General features: G+C 44.7%; 1 protein-coding gene across 1 annotated transcript; it reads left to right on the forward strand.

Moving 5' to 3' along the window:
• Window positions 1-782: 782 nt before the first annotated feature.
• Window positions 783-9996, forward strand: C5H22orf39 (chromosome 5 C22orf39 homolog). Its single transcript, XM_063457038.1, has 3 exons — window positions 783-870; window positions 8529-8696; window positions 9313-9996. The coding sequence occupies exons 1-3, from the start codon at window positions 847-849 to the stop codon at window positions 9439-9441; spliced, it is 321 nt and encodes a 106-aa protein (XP_063313108.1). The 5' UTR covers window positions 783-846; the 3' UTR covers window positions 9442-9996.
• Window positions 9997-12803: the final 2807 nt, after the last annotated feature.

The following is a 12803-nucleotide window of genomic DNA, read 5'->3' on the forward strand; positions in this document are numbered from 1 at the left end:
AAATAGACTCAAATATTATTTTTATAATGCCAACAAATTCCGCAGCGCTGAACATAGGGATGGACCACACTACAGTTTATCTTTCAAATTAATGTAATTTTGCTTTTTTTTTTTTTTTACCAAAAAAGCTGCACCACAAGAGAACTGTCACATTTATGAAATATTGTTATTTTTACAGAAGAGAAAAGAAGCCATTACTTCTGTTACCTATTTCGATATAATAATGACAAGAGGTGAATATTTTTCTTCTTCATATTGTTATCTTTTTTGATAAAATCACATGACCTCTGTTAACTGTTTTGATGATGCATAGTTTTGTTTATTCTGGTAAAGTGCATTGATTTAGGTAAGTTTAACGTGAGGATTATTTCTAAAATAAGACTTGGCAGTCAGCAGGTTCGCTCATGCATTTTAGTGGGTAGTCTGGATTCCAGTCTTTCCCCTCTTTGTATATCCAATCTTACATGAATCTTTAGATAATGAATAATAGTGGTAACCAGCACAGAATTTAATGTGGTAGGCTTGGTTTAAAGAGGCTTGGGGAACTACAACTCCATTCATGCTTTGCGTTGAAAACGCCTCCAGTGAATTGTACTTGAGTTTACTGTCCTTGCCCCTTGTTCCAGCATGATGATTGTGATAATAGAAATTATACCCGATTCTGATTGGTTCCCACTGCTATGACGCCAATCCCAGATCTGTCATTGCAAGGGGCGGGGATTTGATCCGTAATACAGCGTCTTAGAATGTGGCTGAGACTCCCCCATTGGTTGGTCGTCATAGGACGGCGGTTTGTGATAGGTGTTCGTGCTGGGTGGGCGGAGCTTTGAGAGAAGTGAAGGAAGCATGGCTGACAGGGACACTTGGAGGGTGAGTGAGTAGAACACTTTTATTATTATTATTATTATTATTATTATTATAATTATTATTATATGATAATCTGAGTGCAGATTTATTTTGTTGATTGTGTTAATACATATAATGCTTATTCATTGTTTCACAGTGGTTTAATTGTAAAATCAGTGTCCTTTTAGAATGTTTATATCTATTGCTCTCCTGTCATAGCTAAAGGAGGAAGGTATATTGCCGCTTACTAAAAGGGAAGAAGCCACCAGGGAAGCTAATAGGCTGTTCCTGCAACTTGCTCTCCTTAAAGGAACACTGCTGCTCACTGGAGTGGTTATGTTGCTAGGAGTTCCCTGAACACTTTGACTTCTTACAAAATGGCAGTGTACTATGATATATGGACACACTGGGTGTTGACAACCTCTTAGGAAAACCTATCACCCCACCACTGTCAGTGTGGATGGAGGAGCTCCGGGTGATGGAGGAACTTAATTTTTTTTTTTTTTTGTTTATCAGTTTTTATTGAGTAGCTATGAGAACATTACTGTTGGGCCCGCAGGCCCGCAATAATAATATATGAGTACAGTGTAAAGACTGCAGAATTTTATACAGATGTAGCATTCAATAAGAAAAACAGTGTCATGTACATTAACAATTAAAAACCACTCTTATGTTTCAGGTGGGTTTGCGTTCCCCAGAGGAAGTGGCGATGTAATGTCGCGTAGGAGGTGTGCGTTGGCCATTCCTTGTCGTCTAAGTCTAGGTTAATGTGGATAGTGTGTTGTGTGTGGTATTCTCGAGGTCATGTACCCACCAACGAGCAGGATCCTCAGTTTTATTGTTCACTGTATAAGTGTGTCGGAGTGTGTAGTGTCACGGTATGACCCAGTGTAGATTAATTACATATAGTAGCGGTGCTTAAATGCGGTACAGAGCACCAAAGCATGGGGAAAACATATTTGGGGCTTGCAGGCCCGTAACAATAACAGGTTGCATGAGTACAATGTACCGGTAATATACATCCCTAGAGAGATTGTATGCAGGGGGAATTAATTACTTTGTCAAGGTCAGTTGTGACCGCGTTCCTCAGGGGGGGGCAGTAATGCCACACCGTGTTAGGTGTCTGCGTGTAGCCTGTCCAGGCCTTCAACAGCGAGATCATCATGGACATCTCCATGTGCATGGCTCCCCTGAAGTCGCGTGTCTACAGATTGTCAGCAGCGTCGGTTGTCAATGATAAATGTGAGAGTGTGTCGTAGTGTGTTGTGTCACGGCACGACCCCAAGGGCCAGAGCCTAGATGATTGTGGTGCGTAGGCCTGGCACAGTGCCTAATGTCATGGACGGGGAGAGTTTAGTGCGGGACAGAACAGGTCTAATCGAGTCCAAATATATTAGGTATAGTGTCTCTTGTCAGTCAGTTGGGCCTCTGTATATAGCATCTACGTCCGTTACTGTGGCCACCTGGGTTTAGCGCCCTTAAGTCAGTTAGAGTCAGCGTGTCATGGAGCCTGTATAGGGACAGTGGTTGAGCTCCACTTGAGCAGTGATGTATCTGCATACCGTCCCTTGGTACCCTGGGGTGTGAGCTAATCGTCGTAGATTCCTATCCTGGTCAGGGCGATGTTGTCGGTGCGGGATTGTGGTGGCTTTGCCTGCCAGTACCTTAGAGAAGTCCGAAGTCCCAGTGTGTAGTGTGGGTATATCGCAAGGGCCGCACCACTCCCTGGCGCCAAGCCCCCCAACCGGCACCCCTCCCACTACCCCGCGCGGAAAGTAAACCACGGCGCCCACATTTCCGCCTATTTCGCCTCCCTATCCTTAATTCTGCCTGAAACGCCTCGCCCGCCCTGATATCTTCAACTCTATGTATCCATTCCTTCCGAGTGGGTGCGTCTGTCTTCTTCCAGTACACCAGTATGAGCGATTTGGCTGCATTTAAGAGGTGTCGCAGAATAGATTTTTTGTATATGGGCAGTGGCTGTGAGGAGATATGTAGTAAGGCTAGTTCTTCCGATATTTCAGTGTCGTTTCCGAGGATCAGTCGAATGTCAGATTCGATCTGGTCCCAGTATGGGGTGATGAGTCTGCATTCCCACCAGATGTGCAAGAGGGTTCCCCTATCATCCAGGCATCTCCAGCATGTTGGTGGGGTAGTGGGAAAGATTCTGTGAAGCAGCACCGGAGTCCTATACCACATAGAGAGCAGTTTATAGTTCACCTCTTGGTATTGCGAGCTAGAGGAGCTTTTGTGCTGCCATATCAAGGCTTTGTCCCATTGTGTCGGTGAAAACGTTTTGTCCATTGCCCCCTCCCAGCGTCGCTGAAACGCATTATTCTCCGAAGTGGAGTCGGTCAGCAGATATTGGTTCGAGATAGCCTTTCCAAGTGACCTGCCGCGAGAACAGAGGCCTTCAAACCATGTAAGGTCTCTCTGTAACCTCTCCTTATGTGGGAGCGAGTCATAAAAATGCTTTAGCTGCATATATCGAAGAACCATCATCGGGGACCGCGGTTGGTTTCCCAACAGCTCGTCCAGGGTGTTCAGATTGCCGTCCCGGGTAGCCTTGTAAATCGGAATGTATTCCGTGTCTCCTAGGAATGACCAGGCTTCTGCAGGCAGACCACCCCCTATATCGTGATTGTGTGTTACCGGCAGTAGAGGGCAGGGGGTCGGGGATACCCGTGGTGCCTCCCTGAGAGTCTCCCATGTGAGTAGTGTTTGCGTTACGGGGTCTTCAGTGTGCCCTCTACCATTCCTAGTCGCCCTTCTCCTCCATATCGTAGATTTTAGTTTTGCAGCGTTCCCCTCCTGGTCTAGCGTTACCCACTGCTTGGTTGTGTCTGTTTTATGCCATTCCAGGATACGCTGTAGCGTTGCAGCTTGGTGATATTTTTTAAAATCTGGGAGCGCAAGGCCCACCCTGTGTCTGGGCATGCATAGGAGGTTGTGGCGTAACCTGGATCTCTCCCCTCGCCATACATATTTAATAACCGCCGATTTCAGGGTTGAGAAGAACGTCGCCGGTAGTGCGATCTGAATCGTCTGAAATAAATAGAGGACCCTCGGAAGTATATTAATTTTAAGCACTGCCACTCGCCCATGCCAGGTGATGTGCGGATAAGCCCATTTTTCAAGGTCCAGTTCAATTTTCCGTAGGAGAGGTGCGAAATTACGCTGATAAAGTTCCCGTGGGTCCGTGGGGATCCAGATGCCGAGATATTTCATTGCTCCCGTGCACCATCGAAATGGGAAGAGCGAACTTAGGGCCTCGTATTCCGTTGCGGGTATGTTGATATTCAAAGTTTCGCATTTCGCCAGGTTGAGCTTGAACCCCGATATCCGGCCGAATTTGTCGATCTCTGATAACAGGCACGGCAATGTAAGCCGCGGTTGGGAGACAAAGAACAGGAGGTCGTCCGCGTATGCGGCCACCCTATGTTCTACGTCCCGCCACGAGTAGCCGTGGATATCCGGGTGATCCCGAATCGCCTGTAGGAAAGGCTCCAGAGAGAGGGCGAACAGGAGTGGCGAGAGGGGGCAACCCTGTCTGGTTCCGTTTGCGATTCCAAAGCTCGTAGTCAGAGCTCCATTCACGCGTACCGCCGCCTTCGGCGAGCTGTATAGGGCAGAGAGCCACGCCAAGGTCCTCTGCCCCAACCCCATATACCGGAGGGTCCGGATCATGTATGTCCAGTTGACCCGATCAAAAGCCTTCTCCGCGTCCGTAGACAGCAGCAGAAGGCGTTTCTGATGTTGCCGTGCATGGTGCTGTATAGAGAACAGGCGCAGCGTACTATCCCGTGCTTCCCAGCCCGGGATGAAACCCGTCTGGTCTACGTGGACAAGACTCGGTAAGATCCGCTGAAGTCTGGATGCCAGGACTTTTGTGAGGAGCTTCGTGTCCACATTTAGGAGGGAGATCGGGCGGTAGCTGCCGCACTGTTCTGGGTCCTTCCCAGGTTTGAGTAGGACAGTTATAGTTGCCGACAGGGATTCCACGCCAAAGGCTCCCCCCTCCACCACTTTGTTAACAGCTTGTGTCAGCCATGGTAGTAATATTACAGCAAATGTGTTGTAGTAGCCCGTGGAAAACCCATCCGGGCCCGGAGCTTTACCCGTTTTCGCGGATTTTAGCGCGGCGGCTAGATCCTCCGCGGCAATTGGGTCATCTAGCATGGACGCTGCCTCAGGAGTTACCCATCTCCGCACGTGATCCTGTAGGTATGTCTGAATCTGGAGGAACTTAATTTAGGGGCCACTAACAAAATAACAGTGTACTATGATATATGGACACACTGGATGTTGACATCCTCTGGGGAAGATTTCCAAGCACAAGAATGACTGGGCAACCACGCACGCACGCACACTCATCTTCATACACAAATGCCTACCCATCCATATACCATCCTTTTCTCTCTTTCTACTGCCATTTATTTTCCACATATCCGGGACATGACGATAGGGAAGACTATGATAATGGCTTTTAAAAAGGGGAGGGACCTCCTAAAGTATCTGGCACCATGATGGACTAGCCAACAACAGGGCGAGAATAAGGGTCAGGGGGTAGCTCCCATGGCTCCTCTGCTGGTGGTTGACACCTCCTCAGGGAGTGGGCCCTCTCGAAAACCCCGACCTATCATGCTTACAAGACACCGCACACAGTTCCAAAAGGGACATCTGTGCAGAACTCGGTAACAGGCCGCTTAATATGAGGAGAGGGGAATTGGGTAAAGTGGGTCCTGGATGGATAACACCTTGGGAGAAACTATTACCACAAGGCTTTTCACACTTCCTTTCAAAAGGAAAAGCGGGCGGGTTGATACTCACCCTTCACATTGGGGGGACACTCCGTGGGGGCCAGTGTTAACAGTTCTCCTTACCAGCTGAGATCTGCGCATCTCCCATGAATACTCAAAATATTGTGGCTGTTGTTGTCCCAGCCTACCGCAATGTACAATTCGTAACTGGAGAATTTACTAACTGATCCTAAAATACAAAAATCTCCATTAAAAAACATTTACCAAAGAAAAAGAGACTCATGGAAGGGCTAGGGGGGACAAAGAGGCACATGGAGGGACTGTGGGGGAAGACTGAGGGTCTGGTGGAGACCGAGACACACAGAGAGGCTGTAGGAGACAAATGTTCTATCAAAATCCCGTACCTTGTGAAAATACCCTACCCTTGTCACTTCCGGTGAGGGGAATCAGCTCCATCCTGTGCTGTACATGCGTGCTAGCACTCTTGCTACTCCTCCACAGCAAGGTACCGGAAGGTAAGTAAAGCTAGTTTTACACTTTCATTATAGTTAGTGCAATCACTAAGCTTAGGAACACGGGACATTTAGGGTGGGGCTGGGGGAGACAAAGAGACACACAAAGGGGTTGGGAGAGAAAAAGAGACAGGAGCTGGAGGGGGTCAAAGAGATACGCAAAAGGGCTGGGGGGACAAAGAGGCACACAGAGAGGCTGGGGAGGACAAAGAGGCACACGGAGAGGCTGGGGGGGACAAAGAGGCACACGGAGAGGCTGGGGGGGACAAAGAGGCACACGGAGAGGATGGGGGGGACAAAGAGGCACACGGAGAGGCTGGGGGGGACAAAGAGGCACACAGAGAGGCTGGGGGGGACAAAGAGGCACACGGATGGGCTGGGGGGACAAAGAGGCACACAGAGGGGCTAGGGGGAAAAGAGGCAAATGGAAGGGCTGGGGGGACTAAGAGGCACACAGATGGGCTGGGGGGACAAATAGAAACATAGAGCAGTAGGGGGGCATAAACACAGAGAGGGGCTATTTAAGGTGACAGTGACATACACAGAGGGGGTGGGGAAGGGATAATGATACAGATAGAGGGTCTGGGGAAGGAAAGACAAACTTCTGTCACTTACCTGGGTCCAGCGCCGTATAGCGTGAGGATGTCCAGCTTCATTTAGGCAGGGTCAACCTGGTCCCTACTGCCCACTAGTGGGCGTTTCAGGATTCCAGGTGGGCGGTAGGGATTTCCAGGTTGATAGTGCGGGCGGGCGGGTGCGAGCCGGCGGTACCCGTGCGACTGGATACTGCTGTGACCATTTGCGGCTCCGGCCCGCGTGGTAAACCGCCGGGGCCGCCTTCCAAAGTGTCCATCGGGTGGCCCATGCTGTCAGGGCCACCCAATGTATGCGGATTGTAAGGGGGCCCGGTCAGCGCTGGGCGCTTTAACAGCGTGACCGGGTCCCCTGTGATGACATCACAGAGCTGGGAGGAAGTGATTCCCCGGTCACTCCTCCCAGCTAAAACTGAGAGCCGCGCGGGAGGAAGCAGAGGGAGTCAGAGTGGGAACTCTGATCCATCCACCTGAGCCACCACTGGACCCCAGGAAAAGTCACCCTCCTGCACCTTAAAGGTAGGAAACAGGAGGGTGACTTAAATATAATGTGTGTGTGTGTGTTTGTAGGTATGTCTTGTGTGTGTGTGTGTGTGTCTTTGTATGTCTTGTGTGTGTTTCTGTCTGTATGTGTCTTTGTATGTATGTCTTGTGTGTGTGTATGTGTCTGTCTGTATATATATATGTGTGTGTGTGTCTGTCTGTATGTTTGTGTGTCTATGTGTGTTTGTATGTATGTGTCTTGTGTGTATGTGTATGTGTCTTGTGTGTGTATGTGTATGTGTGCCTGTCTGTGTCGTGTGTGTGTGTCTTGTATGTGTGTCTTGTATGGGTGCCTGTCTGTTATAGTGGACTATAATAAGTGGGCTACCTAGCTCAGCCTTCCTACTGGGCATTGCTATAAGGAAGGTTAAAAAATAGAAAAAAGGTAAAAAGGTGGGGAGGGGAATTGAGGAGGGAGAGGAGATTAGCTAACGCACAAATGAAAAATCATATTATGCGCAAACAGAGAAGTCGTCTGAATATCACTGAAAGAGACCTTCGTTTGTTCCTTACGAAAATCGAACCAGATATCAAATATTTAGTCTCGCAGCATCAACCTCAAGGATCTCATTAATCACTAGTAAAGGTAATTTCAATTTACTTTATTGTTTTCTCATTAAACTTTATAAAGTTAAAAACCTTATAAACCTGCATTAAGTAGAAATAAAAAGATAAATGTACGTACATTTATTTTTTTTAAAACACCCTCCTTTCTAAAAAATATTCTGCATTTGCGCAAAAACTGGTGGGCGGTAAGGAAATGTTTTCAACCAAAAAGATGCATTAGTGGGCGGTAGGTAGAAAAAGGTTGACTACCACTGCTCTAGTGGCTGGTAGACAGCCACTAGAGGAGGAGTTAAGCCTAGCAGGTAATTATTGCAGTTAATTAAAAACTGCAATAATTACATGCTCAGGGTTAAGAGTGATGAGACTCTGCACCTAGACCACTTCAATGAGCCGAAGTAGTCTGGGTGCCTACAGTGTCCCTTTAATTGTGTAGGTGGGCAGTGGTTGCTGGTGTACTTCCATTTAGTAATCAATCAATTCTCAAATGGTTTGACTACTTATAAAGGTGGGCTGATGGAACTCCTAACACCATAACAGACTCCCTCAATCTATCTCTGGCCAGCCATTTAAAAGAATGCTTTAGAAATGTATGCCCATCAAGTGTTATTCTTCTTGCATACCTAGATAGCTTATGTAATAAACTATGCATAGGTATGTTCTGTGTGCTATGTTCAAGGGTTCATATATTTATGTGTTTTTCTAACTAGACTCCGAGGGACTGCAGTGATTACTGGATTGAATGGAAGCACTGCCGAAGCTTGAGTAACCGCTTCCACAACTACTACACCCATGGGATAGCTCCCGAGTGCCAGCATTGGAAAATAGACTATAAAAGCTGCAAAGACTGGGAGGCAACTGCCAACAATGAGGCCAAGGTAGGGCTTGTAACATAATCAAGTGAAAGAGGGGTAGCTATTTAATGTATAGTTTGTAATTAATATGTGTGTACATACATAATTCTTATTTTTTTTGTACACAATATTGAAAATTAAAAGTTTTAGTCCAAAGCGGCTGAGCTGGAAACATAGCAAAATGATCTTGCCAGTTTACCACAGCTCATGGCTTAGTTACCCCTAGATGCTGATAACTGTGTGACGTAGAGAGCATATATGAGACAAAGCAATGGGATAAATTATTGGGGTCGGGAATAGAACAAAGAAGGAATGTGGTTTAGAAAAGAGTGTATGCATACATTGCAAAAATGTTACAAGATGTGTATGCTTTGTAAAATCTAGAATTTTTTTGAGTTTGTTACTCATGCAATAGATTTTTCTTGTTGATAGTTTGCAGTTTTTGCCGATTCAGAATCGTCTTGGTGGGAGAATATGTGATCGTTACAGTGAAAATCTAGTGCGAATTATCGAAAAGCAAGCATGAAGTGGTGTAGAAAAAGTGCAAACAAGTTATTGTTTGATGATCATAATACAGAGATGGTTTTAATAAAGCACTGGTTGAGACACTTACGGTGTTTAATGATCTTATGCATTGCAGGAAGCTCTACGACAGAGTGAAAATAGTAGACTCAACGAGAAACAAAGTTATCTTCCAGTGTGGAGACTCAGAAAGAAACCCCCTGCAGACTGGTACTTACCATTGGACAGAGACAAATTTAAACAGTGAGAAAAATTGGTGGGTCACTACATGTCTGCAAGCAGAGAGAACAACTGGACTTTGCACTGGATCGTTACTGGTCTGGGGATAAAAAGCGAATCAAATAATATGCACACTCAGTTTGCCATCTGTACTGACCTTCGCAAAAGTTTCATGGGGGAAGGGGGAAACCTATTAAATTTGTCAGAAGCTAAATTGAACAAAACCCAAAACAGATAATATTTGATACAGCACATACTATTAAGAGTCTTGAAAGTTCATATTTCTTGTCATCTGATCTTCTTCTGAAAGGAAAATTAATAATTAATTCAAATAAACAAAAACGCCCAGTTTTATCATATGGAATTTCTCTGCACCAGTTACATTTAAGTAAATCATCTCTGTTTACTTCATAACATAGATTACAAGTGGCAGCATAAACAAATGTATTGATAAATCTATAAATTGTGTATGTTTGACAAGTTGTAGGTGCCATGATTGTTCCTAAAACATGTTCCATCAAGTATAGTTTGCTATGTTAAAGTGGATCTGTCACCAAAATATACTTTATCTGGTGTGCTTCTATATATTCATTTTCTTATTTCTGAATCTCTTTGTATTTGTATCATAAAATACATTTACTTATTTATAGCTGTCATGGTGACAAAAGTTGACAATGGGTAGTATTAAAGCACGGTTCTGTTTCAATTGCTAATTAAATTCACCCACAATCCATCAGTAACATGAATCCCACAGAAGAACATACAGCAGACGTTATGGACAGAGGAGAACAAAATGGCGGGGCATATAATATTGAGATCTGGCTCAATGAAGAAAAGATAATAATTACAAAGACAAGTAGCAAAGGGGGGAAGAGTATAAGATACCAGGAGCTTAACCCCTTAAGGACCAAACTTCTGGAATAAAAGGGAATCATGACGTGTCACACACGTCATGTGTCCTTAAGGGGTTAAAGGACCACTATAGGCACCCAGACCACTTCAGCTCAATGAAGTAGATGGGTGCCAGGTCCCCCTAGTTTTAACCCTGCAGCTGAAAACATAGCAGTTTCAGAGAAACTGTTATGTTTACACTGCAGGGTTATTCCAAGCTCTAGTTGCTGCCTCTCTGACAGCCATTAGAGGCCGCTTCTGCGATTTACACCGAGTTAATGCACTTAAAAAAACAAAAACAGTCTCTTTCAGTTTACAATGTTAAAAGATATGGTATACAATATACACCAATTAGTAGAGCGCTGTATAAATTTAAAGTGATAAAGGGGCTCACTTACCCCATCAACTTTGTGTAATAACACACTTAAGGATACATACTTGAAAATGCATGTAAAAGAAAAACAAATAACTAGAAGAGCTACAATTTCTGGGGAAATTGTGTGAAGTGTTCTTGCCTCCACCAGTAGTCTACAACTGGAGTGGGAGGAGTAACTGTTATTATTTATTTATATAGCACATTTAATTGCAACGTTGTTGCCCAAAGTGCTTCACAGTTACATTAAAACATACATTTATAAAAACATTAGCCGGTGCAAAAGGCCCTGTCTATGACATCACTTGCTGCTGCAGCCTGGCACAGGTCAGAGTATTTTTGCGGTTGCCATCTTCAAACGGTCGGATTTGTAAAACTATAAATCCTACAGTGAAGAGCTTTATATTGTGAGAATCATAAGACCCAGACCTACATTTTGATGTATAGTATGTCTCTGAGATATTAACAATGAAGGCACAGTCACAGTTTAGAAATCGCCCTTCAAATGTGAGCTTTGCCGAGTGGAGTTTCAATGAATGTCAATGGACTGCGTGAGTTGCAAACAAATGGTCATATTGTGAAAACTATAAGGACTATGGATTTGTGTAGGTGGGCCTGAAAATGAGGGAGTGGTGGCAGTTTAGAAATCGTGTCTTGATTTTTCAGCTTTTGCCAGCTCCCACTCTAGCTTTGCCATTCATTCCTATGGGACAAATTTCGCCACAAGAACGACGATATTCCGTGAACCATTCGGCGAAACGTTCCACAAAGTAATAGCAATCCAATCGGGAACAATCTGCACGTTTTGGTATATTACTGTCTATGCAGTGTAAAAACTGTGGGAGGAGTTAGGGTGGTAAATTTGGCTATAATAATAATAATAATATATATGTGAGATAACGGTAAGTGGTCTTGCTATGCAAGAACACTTAACTAGAAAAGCTACAATTTCTGGGGAAATTGTGTGGTGTTCTTGCCTCCACCAGTAGTCTACAATTGGAGTGGGCGGAGTAACTGTTATTATTTATTTATATAGCACATTTAATTGCAACTTTGTTGCCCAAAGTGCTTCACAGTTGCATTAAAACATACATTTATAAAAACATTAGCAGGTGTACAAAAGGCCCTGTCTATGACATCACTTGCTGCTCCAGCCTGGCACAGGTCAGAGTATTTTGGCGGTTGCCATCTTCAAACGGTCGTATTTTAAATACTATACATCCTACAGCAAAGAGCTTTATATTGTGAGACTCACAAGACCCAGACCTACATTTTGACACATAGTATGTCTCTGGAATATTAACAATGAAGGCACAGTCGCAGTTTAGACATTGCCCTTCAAATTTGAACTGGCTAGAGTGGAGTTTCAATGAATGTCAATGGACGGCGTGAGTTGCAAACAAATGGTCATATTGTGAAAACTATCAGGACTATGGCTTTGACTATGACATTTTTAGTGACAGCAGGGATAGCTGAACGTTTTGATATAAGATTTGTGTAAGTGGGCTTCAAAATGAGGGAGTGGTGGCAGTTTAGAAATCATGTCCTGATTTTTCTGCTTTTGCCAGCTCCCACTCTAGTTTTGAATATTTTGCCATTCATTCCTATGGGACCAATTTCGCCACAAGAACGATATTTCGAGAACCATTCGGCGAATCGTTCCACAAAGTAATAGCAATCCGATCGGGAACAATCCGCACGTTTCGGTATATTACTGTCTATGTAGTGTAAAAACTGTGGGAGGACTTAGGGTGAGATAAATATAAGGAAATGGCACGTTAGTGCAAGTGTTCCCAGTGGGTGGGAACTAGAGTGTGTCTGCAGACCCAGGAGGGCATAACCCTTGTATGTGTACAAAATAGAGAAAACGTGAACCCAAGCTGTGGGGCAGCTTCAGGAGCACAGGAGTTGGGTGCTGCAGGGATGATTCTAACCAATATGGCAGACTTAAAAATTCAACTTTATTATGGGCACCATAACAACTGTATGGTCCCAGACAAATATATACATATAGAGAAAGGAAACTTAATATCCCACAACCGCTATGAACCAAACGGGGAAAGCAAAAATATATAATAGGTTGTCCTACGAAATGGCTATAGGAACCTGTGGAAGCTAGCCCTGCT

This window comes from Pelobates fuscus, chromosome 5, assembly GCF_036172605.1.
Source record: "Pelobates fuscus isolate aPelFus1 chromosome 5, aPelFus1.pri, whole genome shotgun sequence".
NCBI classification, from domain to species: Eukaryota; Metazoa; Chordata; class Amphibia; order Anura; family Pelobatidae; genus Pelobates; species Pelobates fuscus.